This window comes from Lissotriton helveticus, chromosome 5_1 (genome assembly GCF_964261635.1).
Source record: "Lissotriton helveticus chromosome 5_1, aLisHel1.1, whole genome shotgun sequence".
Classification (NCBI taxonomy): Eukaryota; Metazoa; Chordata; class Amphibia; order Caudata; family Salamandridae; genus Lissotriton; species Lissotriton helveticus.
The window spans coordinates 2078672252-2078690396 of record NC_136065.1 but is presented as its reverse complement, the minus strand read 5'-3'; the positions used below and the strand labels follow the sequence as shown (position 1 = coordinate 2078690396).

General features: G+C 48.1%; 1 protein-coding gene across 3 annotated transcripts in view; it reads left to right on the top strand.

The window, feature by feature from the left end:
* LOC144756325 (suppressor APC domain-containing protein 1-like) overlaps positions 1–18145 on the top strand; it is a 284640-nt gene that overhangs the window by 225896 nt on the left and 40599 nt on the right. For all 3 annotated transcript variants that reach the window (XM_078646037.1, XM_078646036.1, XM_078646039.1), the window contains one exon: positions 13069–13170. In XM_078646037.1, the coding sequence (XP_078502163.1) occupies positions 13069–13170 (102 nt within the window). The remainder of the gene's footprint in view (positions 1–13068; positions 13171–18145) is intronic.

The window sequence follows — 18145 nt, the reverse complement described above, 5'->3', positions numbered from 1 at the left end:
CCTCAGGGTGGGCATACATTCGAATTTGCCTCCACTTTTTAGGTCGAGCCTGGGCAGCGCATGCGCTGCTCTGCGAGGCGTGCTGTATTCGGTATAGGGCTCATTTGGAAAACAGCATAACTTCTCCATCTCTAGGTTGGCGGGTCAAAGCAGATGTTTGATTCTCAACAGTGACTAAGTGAACGGGCCCGAAATAGCAAGCATACAAAGAGCACACGTACACAAGACTGCTGCTTTCACTACCTACTGCTCAACTGCGCATGGGCGGGGTTGGCCTCTTTTATTCTTTCTCTCCTGACCTCCAATCAGGTTGCACGCTTCATCAGGCGCGATGCACTATATTCCTCCAGAACTTTCAATTTTAAATACACACATTAAACTATCAGCAGACAAACACAACTTCCTTGCCTGTGTCCGGGACCCGTTACTGACCCACTTAATTACTCACATACATAGTCCGCAAGACTTTGGGTCGCCTGACTTTTTTCTGAGATTGTACGAATGTCTTTGGATTGTTATCGCGGTACTGGCAGGTTCTGCTGCCCTTGGTTATTGCATCTCCTGACAGGCTAGAGTTTTTTCTTCCCTTGGACGGCAAGGTGTTTCAAGTTCTCTTTGTGTGGTAGTCTCTGGTCTTGGTTCCCAGTCTTCTGGAGATGAGGGTGAGAATTACATCTTATTCGTGGTGTGTGATTGCATGCGCCATATGGTGAAGAATGATTCATTCTCTCATAGGGGATTTCCATGATAAGTCCTAAGCACTGAATAGTCCCGCCCATGTGCGGGGACCCCGGAGCACTTTATCCAATATATTTTCTTAAGTGTAGATGTTCGTCTTTCTTTGGGAAGGCCTGCAGTCACTTAAGAAAAAAATATTATGCAACCTGTAGGAGAAGGCTACAATGGCACATTTTTCATTTTGCAGATAAATAAGGTGTCCGGAGAACTGTCTGTAAATATAAATGCATAATGCCTTTGCAAAACAATACACATGTCTTTCACAAACCCTTTTTTGGTTGAGTATAGAAACGAAGGGGCATAGAACAGTTTAGCCTCATAGGCTGCCATATAAGAGCTGAAAATAGACGTGGTGCCTGTAAGGCCCCAGGGACCTCCAGTATCCTGTCAGGCTTGGCTAGAGGCAGTTACATCAGTTCTTCTTTCTGGCACCTGCTGACAGGGCCTAGGAGATCTGACCTTGTCCTCTCGAAGGCTTTTCTCTCGTGAATTTGATCAAAAACAACTTCATTCGACATCTTTCAAATATCCCTTGCATTTTATGCAACTTTCTGACAGGGATTTGGGAGGTTTTGTCTTTTAAAATCCCATCTGTTTTTGATAAATACTCCTCCTTCTTCATGTGGGAGAAAGAAGGCCAAAGAAGACCCTCATGATGTCAGTATTCTTTGTCTTCCAGCAAGTCATCTTGCTGAAGACAGTGAACACAGCAAGACCTTTTCCAGGTGAACCCTATGTGATAAGGAGAAGATTTGCCTACAGGGGACGGAAGAACAGTGCAGGAAGCGGATGCAGTATGCACGTGTTCCTAAAGAGCGAGGAGAGGGGCAGTCCTCTACCGGGGCTCAATGATCAACCTCTGGTGGACAAGAACATCCAAAAAGAGATTTTCAGCTAAAAAAAGGCATCATCCCTGTTGACGTCCAGAACATCAACGTCGAGACAAGGTACAGCACCAACCTGTTTGCCATCAGGCGCTGGTTCGCCATCGCCAAGAGAAGATCAATGCAGAGATGGGGTAGGTCAATGTCGAAGACTCACCCGCCGTCAACATAGAGCCGCAGATCGCCGTCGTGGAGCAGGTCGACGTCGAGTCACACAATTCTTTCAACATCAAGAAGTGGTTCGATGACGAAGAGATTCGGACGAGATGCTGATGCTTGACATTGAGGAGCAGATCTCAGACGCACCATTACAGGAGGTCGATGTAGAGGAGAAGATTGACATCTACAACACGTCAGAGGAAGAAGACAAGCATTTATTCCTCACCCGGCTCTGATTATTCCAGAGTGTACTCTCCATCTTCACCTGGAGTCTTGCCAACCTCTCCTTCACCACCTCCTCCTCCACTGCCTCCTCCACCTCTGCTGCCTCCACAGCTTTCAGGGCCAAATCCATCTGCGCCAACACCTCTTTATCCATCTCGTCAGAGGCCAAGATCGTTTTTCAGGATGCGCCATCATTCTCACAACCACCATAGGTCACAACATTTGTCATCAAGAAGACCTCATCATCACCATCAGTCACACAGACCCAGATCAGTCATGATATCACCATCGTTCCAGGTATTCATCCTCCACCTCTACAGGACACTACTCGCCTACCATAACTGTCTCTCCATCACCTAGAGTCTCCCCGATAGATGACATTAACACCTTTCATGAGGTCTTAGTGAGAGGAGCGGCAAAGTTGAACATCCAGATGTTGATGCCTACTCCAACCACATCAGTGATCTTTGAACCGCTCCTACAATGTACAAAGTCCGGACCATTCCTTTCTCTAGTGCCAGGTCACTTAGAACCAGCTATGGAACTATACTTGACTCCCGCTTCAACCAAGATAACTCCATCAAGACTGCTAAAAAAGTACAGGACACCTGAGCAGGATTCACTCTCCCTGTGATCGTACCCTTCCTTAGACTCTGTAGTAATATTAGCATCAAAGAAACACCATGCTACTACTCCTGCCTCCTCAGTTCCACTAGATAAGGAGAGCAAGAAGTTGGATTTGGTTGGCCGCAAAAGACATGTATTACTGCGGCCATTTCCAGGGGAGACAGCAACAATCATATACCCAACAGAGAAGGTATCCTAGAAAAAGAGACTCCCAGCAGCCAGCACAAGGCGGAAAGCCAACTACAGGCACAAAACCTTGAATTGTTCCTTCCCTCTCTTCTGTCACCCACTCCTGTGGGGGTAAGTATTTTACATTTCCAGGCAGAATGACAACGAATAACAAACTACGTCTGGGTACTGAATATTGTTCAACAAGGATACGGTCTCAAGTTGACAAGTCCTCCTCCTACTGTACCACCAACGTCATCCAATCACAATCTAAAAATGTTAAGATCGGAAGTCAACATCTTGCTTCAAGAACTTGCGGTGGAGGCCATTCCTCACCAACAACGGGGAACCAGCATCTGTTCCAGCTACTTTCAGAGAAAACACAAGAACGTATTCAGACCCATTCTCGACCTCACGTACGGCAATAGAAGGATTTGTCCAAGATGCTTTGAGGACCAGTGGGATCAGCTAACGGGCAATTTTGATGACAGAATCCAACTGTCCCTCCATTCGAAGCATTCCCTCAAATGGTGGTGCTCCCCTGCCAAATTGCTTCAAGGAACAGGTTTCTTCTCAGATCATAGTGGCAGAGGCATCACTTCCAGGCTGGGGAGCCTACATGGATCATCTACAAATCCATAGCGAAAAGAGATGTCATATCACATCAACCTCATTGTACTTGAGCGGTACATGTAGCTTTCAAGGCCTTCCATCCATCATTCAAGTCACAGACCCTGCTTGTTGGAGGCTGGCTTAGTATATGGTGCACACCTATTTAAATGAAGCACCTTGCACTAACCAGGCAACTCCTATGGTGATTTTAGTGATCTTTGATAACCTTTGAAAGCTCTCAAAGTGGTAGTTGTGGAGAGAAGCCTTCAGGCTTATCTTGAAGGAGTGTTAAGCAGCTTGTTTTACCAGTCCTCATCATGTAGTGTATGTCAAATGAAATAGAACCACACAGGGTATATATAAAAACACTCACTAACATATTGGTATATTTCCTACCTGGATATATAAATACAAATACACAGTAATACTTCAATTGCAATAGGTAAATAAGCTCAAAACAAAGAGAACTCCAGGAGGAGACCAAACCATACACTAAAAAAAGTGGAATGCGAACTGCGACCAAAGTTAGGACTTGGACCAGGAGACTCAGAGGAGCTGGGCACCCAAAAAACCATCCAAGGTAAGTACCCAAGAACCCTACGGAGGCTGTGTGCAGAGTGGAAACACAGTTGCGTGTCCAATAGAAGTCAACGGGGAAGGTACAGTTGCAGTTTTGCAAAAGAGCCCTTTCCAGTAAACCCTGAAGAAACCCAGTGGAAGACCGAAGGTTGGAGGTTCATCCCACTCGTGGCTACCAACAGAAATCAGGATACCTACACCAGGGAAGCCTGTGATGACATCAGAAACCTCTGTAGACCACAATGGAGGACTTAACCCCTTCGACGCTCATGACGAGCTGGGCTCGTCATGAGGTAGCCTCCTCGCACGCTCATGACGAGCCCAGCTCGTCATGTAAAGTGCACTTTACGGATTCCCAGCGTACGGGCGGAATTCCGCCCGCACGCATGCGGTTAAGGAAAGATGCAGCTGGAGAAGACTGTGCAAGAGTCCGGTGGAATCCAAGGGTGGATTCTTGTAGTGTAGAACCTGTAAGCAGAGGGAACAGTGTCTATGCCACTAGGAGGTGACCAGGAAGCACAGAATAGCAATGCCCACAGATGATGGATGATTCAAGTGAGTTGATGGTGACTGTGAGGACCAAGCGACGCTGAGAAAGACCAGGAGCAGTGCACAAGCTGTCCCATGTCGGAAGCCGAGAACCAGGCGGTCGGTGTCCGGCGGGAGCACCAACATGCCTTGGCAGCTGCAACATGCTTGGAAAGCAAAGAAGTAGTAACGTTGGGACCCGCAAGGTCCAGTGGACTCACCACAAGCAGGAGAGTCAGATCAGGCTCCAAGTAAGCAGCAGCTCCCACTGAAGCAGGAGAAGACCCTCAATAGGATCCACAGGCCAAACGCACAGAAGTCGCAAAAGGACCTCAAGCAGCTCAGCAAGAAGGAAAGCCCACAGTGCAGGCAATGCAGTGAAGATGCTGTATTTGGCAGGAAAAGATGCTGGAGACTGGAGCTTCTCTTAGCCCGAAGACCTCTGGAGTGCAGAGCAAATGAGCCTTGGCAACAGCAAATTGACACGTTACACAGGGCTTTGGTCCCAGCGGTTCCAACAAGGGATACTGGCCTCAAAATTGCAGAGAGGATAGGTCTCCTTGAGGGAGTTGCAGAACCACTACCTTTGTTTCTGAGCCTTTCGAAGATCGTGGGGCGTAAGGAGCAACAGACCGGTCAGCTTTGTTGCGGTGCCTGCAGATGCAGGGGAGTGTCTTCTTCACTCCAAGGGAGATTACTTTCGGGTGTCCTTGAAGTCCACAGGTCTGTTGAAGATACTGGTAGAAGCACCGACACAGACAGCAAAGAAGACTTGCAGAACAGAGAAACCAGGAGTAGCAGGAGTCTTCCTTGATGCAGTCTCGGTTCCAGGCGAAGTCCAAGTGTCCAGATGCTTGAAGAGTGACGTGGTTTTAGGCTTGAGTCTTGTCCGGCGACTATACTGAGGACCTACCCACAGGTAAGCCCTTCAATACCCTAGGAAAGGGGTTAGGACGACTCAGGGGTCCATCCCAGAGGAGGGGCTGTATTGAGGGCAGGATACTCCCATGTCCTTTGTCCAGTTTTGCATCAGAGCAGAAGCTAAGGGCAGCCTGATCTGGTTCAAACTGGAGTTTACAAGGAGGGTACCAGATGTGCCCTTCAAAGGAGTCAGGTGGCGCAGGCAAGTGCCCCCACCCCAGACCAATAAACTAAGTCCTGTCTGGGGAGGTGGTCACTTCCCTGCGACATGAAACCAATTGTTCTACCTTCCCCTGCTCTAGCTTTGCTCTGCAGCCAGAGGGCAGAATCGTTTCTGTGGACAATAGCAGCACTAGCTTGCTGTCAGACCATGAAAGGCTGTAACCGGTAGTATTGGGAATTGCCCCACAGTACATGGGATCATACTTCCAATGCAGGAATTGGTGTTGGGGTATGATTCCAACATGTTTGATACCAAACATGACGGGGTTTGGAGCAGCCACTGTATTGTTAGACATCTTGAAATGACTGATGTCCAATGTTCCGTAGCAACATTTTCCACTGTGTGCGGCAGTGTAAGGTCTGTGTGCAACTACCAAGATGAGTGGCATTTGATCTATAACTAATGCAAAAAAGTACCATTTTTAAAAACATTGCAACATGTAATAAGGCATTGAGACAGTTTTGTGACCTAGTGGCACACCCCAAGGAAATGACCTGTTTAGTAACACTTGTTGCAATTACACTATTAAGTAACACCTACACCCAAGTTAGAGAAGACAGGAATCAGGAGGTTGAACCATTATGAAACTTTACTGAACACTCTCTGAGGGGAAACAGCCTTTTCAACGCAACCGTTACAACGCATGCCATTACACTGCATGCCGTTGCAAAAGGTGTGCAGCAGTGGGTAGAAGTTGTTGGATTTAACTCCAACACCTTCCCTACTGTTGCACACACTGGAGTTAGATTAGAAAATTAATCTGTTCTAACTTCGAGCGCTTCCCCGACAGAAAGTCGGGGTAAAGGTTGGCGTTGCAACGGCATGGGGTGTAATGGCATGCATTGTAATGTCACTTATTCCTCTCCGAGTGCTGCATAGGGCCGCGTACATCAAACAGAGTAAGTTGTACAATTACACAACATTAATCATTTGAAGATTCAGCAATGTTCAAAAGCTTCATATAATGTTTTTTAATGATTATGTTGTGACATTAATTTGCATTTAAAATGTATGTCTAATCATGCAATTGTGTGTATTTATACTTTAAATCATTGTCATGTTGTATGTTTGAGTGATGGTATTAATATCAAGAGTAGTTTTGTCCTTTGATGTTATAAAATTAATTATTGTTTCTACTTTTTAACCAAGATGTTTAAAATATTGTGTCTGTTGATCCATATATATAAGCTGTTAATATTTATAGTCGCTCAGGGAGTTTTTTTACTACATTATACTGCTGATAAATGCCATGATGCTCCTGCCAAGAGGTGTAGGGTGATAAATGTTTATGCCCACGCCACACATGGATTGTAGGAGGAGCCGCGTCTGGAGAAGCACAACGTCAGAATTTAAAATGTAACACCATGGTTGGAGGTTCTCTTTGATAAAAATAATTGATTCCTACCGAAACTAAATCTTTTTGGAACATTAGTATAATGAAAGACAGAAAATATCATAACAACCTGATCTCTGCCTTGCACTTTGCTTCCAGCGCTTTGATGAAAATGATTAGATTACTGTTCTATATTAGGATTTTAATTTAAATAAACTGAAACAAAAGGATCTCCCTACACATTCTTTGCAGCGTACATGGTGCATATTAACCCTCTATGCTGGCTTAACCCTTTCCCTGCGCTGCGAATTCCGCCGAGGCGCGCGGGGGGGGGTGGGAGGGGCCGGCTAGGGGGTGGGCGTGGCGCTTAGGTGCTCAAGGCGGCTACACGCAGTCATGAGTCACGGGCGGCGTGTGCTCATGACGGCGTGGTGCCGTCATGACCCCGCCCACTCATTAATTTGCCCGCACAGCCGGGTAATTAGTGGCGCGTGGGCGGAGCGGCAGCGGCATGATGGCTCCACGCCATCATGAGGACACGCCTACCATGACTCATGACGGCGTGGAACCGTCATGAGCACCCAAGTGGTTAAGATGAGTCAAAACTTCCACTAGACAAAACTCCCATCTCTCTCCAGGAAGAACATTAATCACCGGAATTATCTTGACATTTTTATTGTTGCCCGAAAACTGCTGATGCCAGGAACCCAGCATCACGTGATTTAAAAACCCATAGTATACTTGTTAACACGGCACCCCACTATTCTTGCTGTTTAATTATACTGTAGATAGGAAGAAGGGGGGAGGGGCGCACTATGCACCAGTGCTCACCCGATTATACTGTGCAACGGTCGTGCTGGGATCATCTGTGTGCGCACTAAGCATGGGCGAATTTTGCGAATCTGGCGTTCGCGAATTTGCGTATTTGCGAACTCGCAATCCGCAAAATCCGCGAATTCTCGCGTATTTGCGGATTTTTTAGTTTTTATAGTGTTCGCAAGGGTTTCTGCCATTTCGCGAGGATTTTGTACCAGTTCGCAATTGCGAACTTACTTGTCGGCACGCAACGGTCGCGACTATGTTGTTTCTACGTCTGGGTCATCATCACAGGTTCACAGCACCCTCTGTTTCAACACTGCCACCCTCTGTTTCACCCATGCCACCCTCTGGTACATCACTACCACCCTCTGGTTGGTTTATCACTGTAGATTATGGGTGTGAAAAAAAGCAAGCACACCTGCCCTGCTTCAACTGACATGAATTAGTTTGGGGTTGATTAATGTGTCACTGAATTTAAACTTCCAGTCTGGCTGGCACCTGCTTCCTTATCTGTAATTTGCTTTCTGTTGCAGTGCAATTTTTTTTCACAGGACCATTGTGGCCTGTAGTTGCAAGTAGGCAACTGAACTCTGAAGGGGCCCCTCAGGAAGCAATACAGATAATGGTTACTAATGATAAGATTGAACTTTTGCACCTGCTGAGTGCTTTCAGTTTTGTCTGTAATTGCTTTCTGTTGCAGTGTAATTTTTTTAACAGGACCTTTGTTGTATACTTGTAGCTATTCTCTGAGCCTGCTGTGAGGGTCAGAGCAGGGTCATAGAATAGTTGCAAGTAGGCAAATGAACTCTGAAGGGGCCCCTCAGGAAGCACTACAGGGAATGGTTACTAATGATAAGATTGAACTTTTGCACCAGCTGACTATCCAGCAGCATCCACAAAAAGTAATCCTTCCAGGTCAAGATCCAAATCAAAGTGACCAGCACATGAAGAAAGCACTGGGAGGAGCCTGCTGGCAGGAACAGGGAGTTGGAGAGTGTGGGGCACTTCCTTCCTCCCCCCCCCCCCCAAATGGACTCCTTGCAAAGAAAAAGTGCAGGCAAATGTCAACCTGAGGAGTTATTCTGATAAAAATCATAATTTTCAAGGTTTATGCTGCCTGCTGGTGGATTTCTTGTGCGAAATTGCAAATTTTGCAATCTCGCAATTGTGAGATTGTCGCTGCCCGCCGCATCTACGTGTTCGCAAGTGTTTACTCCCGCGAAATTGTATAGTATTCTAGTTGGCAAGTGCGACCAAGCAAAAAATCCGCTTTGCACGGATTTTACGAATTTTCGGTAAGTTAGCGAGAGTTCGCGGATTGCGAATTTACCGAAAATCCGCAAAATCCGCGAGCGGAACGGATTTTACGCCCATGCTTAGTGCGCACTGCTGTACTGTACAGGATGTAGACACAGCAAGCACAGCTCGACAGTCTTGTGCCCAACTGCATGATATCAGGGCCAGACAGGCTGTGCGAGTTTGAGAGGGAGAGAGAGTACTTGCACAAGTGTTCATAGAAGCACGGCATAACAAAGAAAGCATGTTGTAATGTGCACAACTGCCCTATACAACAAAACATAGACGACTCAACAGCGTGCACAGCTGCACCCTATAAGAATCATGTAAGATGCAGCAGTGGCAATACTCACAAAGTGCCGCAGTTGATATACAGGCATGCATGGAACAGAAGTGTGTATACAAGGGAACAGTAAATCAAACGTGCTTGCCTTTCAACCACTATCTGCAGGAATAGAATCCAGCGTTAAGTGATGCCTGCGTGCGTGTGTATGCAGCTCCTGCAGAGGGACAGGAATGCCACAGGAAACACGTGCTGATCGGCCCCTCGTTTGCTCCTGTGTGTGTGAGCGCACAGATGAGGTGCGGCGCAGGCTAACCCCCGCGTCTGGGATGAGCCGGCACCACTCGGCGGAGCAGGGCGTCGGTTTGGTTATTAGAAAGCAAGAAGCTGCCCTCCTGGCAGATCGCTGATCCTGTCCAGGGCTTCACTCGGCACTCAGGCGGCGGATCGAACAGAGCGGCTTATCGACCAGAGCAAAGCGGGCACTGAACGCACTGACAGCAACAAGCCCCTCGCATGCAAAAAAAGCAATGGATGGACAGAATGCAGAACATTCTGTTGTATCTTCTCCTTTAATTGTGTACATTCCTTGCTAAGAATGTAACTAGGTCATTGGGTTGGAATGTGATGTGGGGAGGGTTTGTCAGTTGTAACTTGGTCGAGGGACTAAACGACTTGCCTCCCTGTTGGGCGTGATTAAACTACTTGTTAACTTTTCTGAGGAGTGTTCATCTTTACATTACTGGCGACGATGAGCCCAACAGGTGATGAAGAACCCTGCGTGATTTGGACTTAAGGATTTCCAGGACCACTACGGTGCGGTAGTGAGTTAATTATTTATCTGAAGATCTTCTCAAGTGTTTTTTGAAGATCCGACCTCTTCCCAGAAGCGGCATTATTATATGCGGCAAGTACATTTTTGAAGTTCTTTACTTCATTAAAATATTCTGCAGAAGTTCCTACCTTCTTAAAACTGCGTGTTTTGAATGCTCCGCGCGAGCTGTACATGAGCGTCTTTTCGCATTCCATGACGTTCAGTTGCGGCCCCGCGCTGAAGTGCAGTCACGTTTCCTCTTTCATCACACGTATTTTGTGGTGACACGCACGCTCGCTTGCACGCATCTTGCGGAAGTGCGCTCCGTGGGCGTTATTAAACTACTTGTTAACTTTTCTGAGGAGTGTTCATCTTTACATTACATTCACCTTTAGAACCTGTCAATCACAGACAGGCACCACAACTCCAGCAAGGACGTCTCCCCTAAGCACATGGCCATTGAGAGTGCGGACCCAGTGCCCTGTCTGTGCTCTGCCATGTGCACACGCAGGCCCTGGTGCAGAGTGCAGCGGTTGTCTGGGGGCTCCCACGAAGCTCAGCATGTAGAGGCAACCCAGACTGCCCGCTGACCCTGGAGGAGAGCGCTGCTCTGTGCCGCCGCTGATGCATGCTGCTCGGGCTACGGAGCCCCTTCTCTGGGTGGACCGCTGCTTCTTGTCCTTCTCTGCAGCGAACAGAGTGACCGTGTTTTCGCACTGCTTGTTTAAACACAGCACTGACTACGTCCGGTTTCACACTCTTGTGTGATGCAGGAATTGACGTGGCAGAAACTTCTGATGTCCACTATAAGGATTAAAATGGCTGACCGCACTTACGAATCCTGGAGAATCCTGGAGAATCCACTCAAGGTTTTGTAGGGGTGTCCTGCTCATGCAGGGGCACCCTCACACTTATAACCTAGCACCCTGCCTTCAGGACTGAAAGGCCTGCCATAGGGCTGGCTTATAAGTTTTAAGTGCAGTGACCTCAGATATGAGGACACATATATACGTGGTAAGTGGTGCTAGCACCAGCTCACACAGGCTGCCGTGGCAGGCCTGTCGTCACAGTTTGAGTGGTCTCTCATAGGTAGCATAATGCATACGGTAGCCCATGGGAGACCCCTGGTGTACCTTGGTACAGTATACTAGGGAATTACAAGGGTACACCGGTAGCCAATTGTGGATGTACAACAGTACTTATCATGGTCAATTTAGGGAAGAAGAATAGAGACTGGTCCTGATTAGCAGGATACCAGTCAAACTAGTCAAAAAACATAATGACACCAGCAAAAAGTGGGGGTAACCTTGAAAGGAGATCCTACTTTCCTACAGGTCTTGTACGACGATGTTGTTCAGTACGTGGACTTGTTTGGGGGCGGCAAAACTCACTTTGGCCGCTGCATGGAAGAAGACGGAGGCCCCGGCACTTTCGCTGTGGAATGCCCGACTATGGAGGCTCATATCCATGGAGCGTCTGGCGGACATTTTCTAGACTGACTATGAAGTCTTTGTGCGCCGCTGGGGGCCTCTGGTGTCCTATCTATCTCGAGGTCTGCCCTCTGCGGTTGGTCGGCCAACAGTGCGGGCCATGCACCTATTCCAGCTGTAGCGTTTTTTTTTTGCTGCATTCGTTGGCCTCAGGAGGTCCCCTGGATGTACTTTAGACCGGCCTGTACATCACCACTAGTTCCTATGCCAATGTCCAATACTGTCTCTGCTGTACTATTTTCATATGGTTTTTATGATCATTTAGTCATCACCGGATAGGGGAAGGGGAGGAGGGGTCTCTGTTTGTATTGGGGGGGCTGTTACATGTTCTTCAAAACTGGCATCACACACTCTGTACAGGGATGTGGCTGGCATGGGGACTATGCTAAGCTGAACCCCTCATAGCTATCTGTGTTGCAACCCCGACAATTGCCCACCCCCTTGTACCCTTGCGGTGACCGTACTTTGTATCTTGACTTGTTTGATACCTAATAAAAAGACAAATTTAAAAAAAAGAATAAGAACACTTAATGTACTCACCAAGCGATAGGGATCAACTAAGTTAATGTAGGGCACTGGTCACCCTGTCAAATTAGTATTGCAACCTCGTGCTGCAATCGAACAAGAGGGAAGAGCAGTTATATTGTTTTTTCAGACCTCCTCAAATGCTGATCGCAGCTTAAGGGAACTTAATTGTTTCCCGGGTTGCCAGTGCCCCTCCCTCTTGCCTGATCCTTGCACGAGGTTTCTACACCATTTTGACAGGGTGACCAGTGCCCTTTATCTCTTTGCTAGGGTGAAAAGTGCCCTATATGAATTTACCTGTTGCTTGGCGCTCGGTGAGTACAGCAATTTTGTCCTCTCTCACACCTTGTAAATTTGACTGGGATTAATGCTACATTGAGTTTGTGGATAGCTAGATAAGGACCAATTTCCTTATGCTTAAGCTCTTTACCCACATTTTTAGATTCCACATATGCTGAATGCGCACAAGGATAACTTATCAAAAGTCCTTGGTGATTAGCGCCCTTCCCTCTTGCCCGATTGCAGCACGAGGTTGCAATACTAATTTGTTAGAGTGACCAGTGCCCTTACCAATTATATGGGTGACCAGTGCCCTACATTAACTTAGTGTATCCCTATCGCTTGGTGAGTACATTAAGTGTTGTTCATTTACACCTTGTTCAACACCATGCTGATGTTCATCTAAACACTACTTTATCTATAGGTACTTTTGAGACCAGACCACCATTGCACGCAACACTTGTTGGATTCCTTGTCTCCCTTAATGCCACTATTATTAATACGGAGTAACTCTATTTTTTGGTGAATGATAACCGTGTTTGCCCCTCACTCTCTCTACCCCTAGGACTTCCTTGCTGACCACTACTCCAACTATGGCTGTGTCTTGTTGGCCCGGATCCAGGAAGTGAACCTCAGCCTCAATAACCTATTCTCCAGCCCTGGACAGGTATTGTATAGTGCTGTTGCATTTATATAGCGTTTCGTACCCCTGTTGAGGACCCGAAGCGCATTCTGAGAGGTCAGATAAGCGTTTTCCTAATTCATTATACATGTTTGATAAAGTGTACGCTTTTAACGTGGCCTGTGTGGGAAGCATTGGAGCTGTGGATGGGGTTTGAAGGGGTGCGCCTGTGGTGTCACTGCAGACTTCAAGGTGCTCAGCATGAAGTGAACCAGAAAAGTGTTAAGACCGATGGGGAAAGCTTTAAATGGAGGTTGCTAAAAATGGGCGAGGGCTATGTAACTAAGGTTAATGCAGGGGTGTAGCTTGGTCAGTAAAATTGGGGGGCTGTGAGCTTCAGATTTCCCAGCTATTATGCTGAGATATCTTGTAAAGTGGTACAAAAGGGTGTGGTGATGGACGGAGCATCAGAACCAATCAAACACTCACACCCAGTCAACAGATCTGGGTTTAATCAATCACCGTTCTTTACCCCACTCTGCCACCCCAGTTCAGACATGGCCATATGCAAATCAGTCTGACCCTGTGCCTTATGGGAACAGTCCAGCCCGAACTGCCAAGCCGTGCCTTCCCTGGACCGGAAACAAGCTTCCGAGGACCAGTTTCTGGCATTTCAGCCGTCTTCAGCCCGGCTTGCTTGAATCCAGTGGCAAAGTGAGCAAGGGACTCACGTCTGAGCATACCCTGCCAACTTATGGCGAACAAAGTGGTACAAAAGGGGGTGGTGATGGACGGAGCATCAGAACCAATCAAACACTCACACCCAGTCAACAGATCTGGGTTTAATCAATCACCGTTCTTTACCCCACTCTGCCACCCCAGTTCAGACATTGCCATATGCAAATCAGTCTGACCCTGTGCCTCATGGGAACAGTCCAGCCCGAACTGCCAAGCCATGCCTTCCCTGGACCGGAAACAAGCTTCCGAGGACCGGTTTCTGGCATTTCAGCCGTCTTCAGCCCGGCTTGCTTGAATCCAGTGGCAAAGTGAGCAAGGGACTCACGTCTGAGCATACCCTGCCAACTTATGGTGAACAAAGTGGTACAAAAGGGGGTGGTGATGGACGGAGCATCAGAACCAATCAAACACTCACACCCAGTCAACAGATCTGGGTTTAATCAATCACCGTTCTTTAGCCCACTATGCCACCCCAGTTCAGACATGGCCATATGCAAATCAGTCTGACCCTGTGCCTCATGGGAACAGTCCAGCCTGAACTGCCAAGCCATGCCTTCCCTGGACCGGAAACAAGCTTCCGAGGACCGGTTTCTGGCATTTCAGCCGTCTTCAGCCCGGCTTGCTTGAATCCAGTGGCAAAGTGAGCAAGGGACTCACGTCTGAGCATACCCTGCCAACTTATGGCGAACAAAGTGGTACAAAAGGTGGTGGTGATGGACGGAGCATCAGAACCAATCAAACACTCACACCCAGTCAACAGATCTGGGTTTAATCAATCACCGTTCTTTAGGCCAATATGCCACCCCAGTTCAGACATGGCCATATGCAAATCAGTCTGACCCTGTGCCTCATGGGAACAGTCCAGCCCGAACTGCCAAGCCATGCCTTCCCTGGACCGGAAACAAGCTTCCGAGGACCGTTTTCTGGCATTTCAGCCGTCTTCAGCCCGGCTTGCTTGAATCCAGTGGCAAAGTGAGCAAGGGACTCACGTCTGAGCATACCCTGCCAACTTATGGCGAACAAAGTGGTACAAAAGGGGGTGGTGATGGACGGAGCATCAGAACCAATCAAACACTCACACCCAGTCAACAGATCTGGGTTTAATCAATCACCGTTCTTTACCCCACGCTGCCACCCCAGTTCAGACATGGCCATATGCAAATCAGTCTGACCCTGTGCCTCATGGGAACAGTCCAGCCCGAACTGCCAAGCCGTGCCTTCCCTGGACCGGAAACAAGCTTCCGAGGACCAGTTTCTGGCATTTCAGCCGTCTTCAGCCCGGCTTGCTTGAATCCAGTGGCAAAGTGAGCAAGGGACTCACGTCTGAGCATACCCTGCCAACTTATGGCGAACAAAGTGGTACAAAAGGGGGTGGTGATGGACGGAGCATCAGAACCAATCAAACACGCACACCCAGTCAACAGATCTGGGTTTAATCAATCACCGTTCTTTAGCCCACTCTGCCACCCCAGTTCAGACATGGCCATATGCAAATCAGTCTGACCCTGTGCCTCATGGGAACAGTCCAGCCCGAACTGCCAAGCCATGCCTTCCCTGGACCGGAAACAAGCTTCCGAGGACCGGTTTCTGGCATTTCAGCCGTCTTCAGCCCGGCTTGCTTGAATCCAGTGGCAAAGTGAGCAAGGGACTCACGTCTGAGCATACCCTGCCAACTTATGGCGAAGAAAGTGGTACAAAAGGGGGTGGTAATGGACGGAGCATCAGAACCAATCAAACACTCACACCCAGTCAACAGATCTGGGTTTAATCAATCACCGTTCTTTAGCCCACTATGCCACCCCAGTTCAGACATGGCCATATGCAAATCAGTCTGACCCTGTGCCTCATGGGAACAGTCCAGCCCGAACTGCCAAGCCATGCCTTCCCTGGACCGGAAACAAGCTTCCGAAGACCGGTTTCTGGCATTTCAGCCGTCTTCAGCCCGGCTTGCTTGAATCCAGTGGCAAAGTGAGCAAGGGACTCACGTCTGAGCATACCCTGCCAACTTATGGCGAACAAAGTGGTACAAAAGGGGGTGGTGATGGATGGAGCATCAGAACCAATCAAACACTCACACCCAGTCAACAGATCTGGGTTTAATCAATCACCGTTCTTTAGCCCACTATGCCACCCCAGTTCAGACATGGCCATATGCAAATCTGTCTGACTCTGTGCCTCATGGGAATAGTCCTGCCCGAACTGCCAAGCCATGCCTTCCCTGGACCGGAAACAAGCTTCGGAGGACCGGTTTCTGGCATTTCAGCCGTCTTCAGCCCGGCTTGCTTGAATCCAGTGGCAAAGTGAGCAAGGGTCTCACGTCTGAGCATACCCTGCCAGACGTGAGTCCCTTGCTCACTTTGCCACTGGATTCAAGCAAGCCTCACAGGGTCAGACTGATTTGCATATAGCCATGTCTGAACTGGGGTGGCAGAGTGGGCTAAAGAACGGTGATGGGTCAAACCCAGATCTTTTGACTGGGTGTGAGTGTTTGATTGGTTCAGATGCTCCGTCCATCACCACCCCCTTTTGTACCGCTTTTGGCCGCCATAAGTGTGGCAGGGTATGCTCAGACGTGAGTACCTTGCTCACTTTGCCACTGGATTCAAGTAAGCCGGGCTGAAGACGGCTGTAATGCCAGAAACCGGTCCTCGGAAGCTTGTTTCCGGTCTAGGGAAGGCATGGCTTGGCAGTTCGGGCTGGACTGTTCCCATGAGGCACAGGGTCAGACTGATTTGCATATAGCCATGTCTGACCTGGGGTGGCAGAGTGGGCTAAAGAACGGTGATGGGTCAAACCCAGATCTTTTGACTGGATGTGAGTGTTTGATTGGTTCAGATGCTCCGTCCATCACCACCCCCTTTTGTACCGCTTTTGGCCGCCATAAGTGTGGCAGGGTATGCTCAGACGTGAGTCCCTTGCTCACTTTGCCACTGGATTCAAGCAAGCCGGGCTGAAGACGGCTGTAATGCCAGAAACCGGTCCTCGGAAGCTTCTTTCCGGTCCAGGGAAGGCATGGCTTGGCAGTTCGGGCTGGACTGTTCCCATGAGGCACAGGGTCAGACTGATTTGCATATAGCCATGTCTGAACTGGGGTGACAGAGTGGGCTAAAGAACGGTGATGGGTCAAACCCAGATCTTTTGACTGGGTGTGAGTGTTTGATTGGTTCAGATGCTCCGTCCATCACCACCCCCTTTTGTACCGAGATATCTTCTAAAACACATTATATAAGAAGAACGACGTGAGGGAGGCTTTGGTAGTGGAAAAAGAGAGGGGGGCAGATGGTTAGGGGCACTTAAAACACACAATTTTTCCAACTAATCAGCATTTTAAGGCCTTCAAAACAGAGACAAGAGAGTGTCTGTGTTTTTGTCAGTGTGGGCATATAAAAATCCAATGGGAATTCTGACAGACACTTCACCATACCCGATTGAAAACACTGTTACCCAATTATTTACAGCCAAATCTATTTTTTAGGGGGTTTATCATGCCAAACACCCCCATGCCCTCCTGAGCTTCGCCCATGGGTGTTGCTTAACGACATAAGCTACATTTCTGTGATTCCAATAGTGTGCCTCTACCTGGTATGTATCCACATATCTAACACAACTGACATACACCTAAAACCTGCCAGGACTATTGGCTTTGTCAATGATCGTCAGCTGTTTGTGATAAAGCACTAATCAAGGGTAAATGCAGAATTCTTTTTTTTTAAAACCTCCTGGGAATAACTATCACTTTTAGGAACTGCAACATTAAATGAAACGTGAAACATAAACTGGAACTAAATCGCTGACGTGAATCACCTTCACGTTTTTAACATTCATTGTTCAGAAATTCATCAGTGTTTTAGCAGTAAGATTCAGGATAATGTCATAGGGCCCGATAGTTTGTGCTGAAAGAAGAGCGAGCTAGTGCCATGAGGCCAGGTAGGCGATGCAAAGAGGCTCAAGCTAAATATAATTCTGCAAAGGCAGCCAACATCGATGTCCAAGGGCCAGAGTGAGCCGTGTGCGCAGGTGAAGAAGTCTACTGGTGGCGTGTTCTGGAGTGAAGGGTACCCAGACACCCAACAGTGCCTGAAGGCAGATACTGCAGCCACCCAACATGTGAGGGCATTTCCTGTCTACTGCAGGGCTGCCAAGTGATCCAACCATGCATGCAGACAGATGCCGCAGCCATCCAACACGTGTATGCCATGACCAGACTGCAGTAGGGCTGTTAAATGATCCAACTGTGCATGCAGGCAGATATCGCAACCATCCAACACATGACGGCCATGAC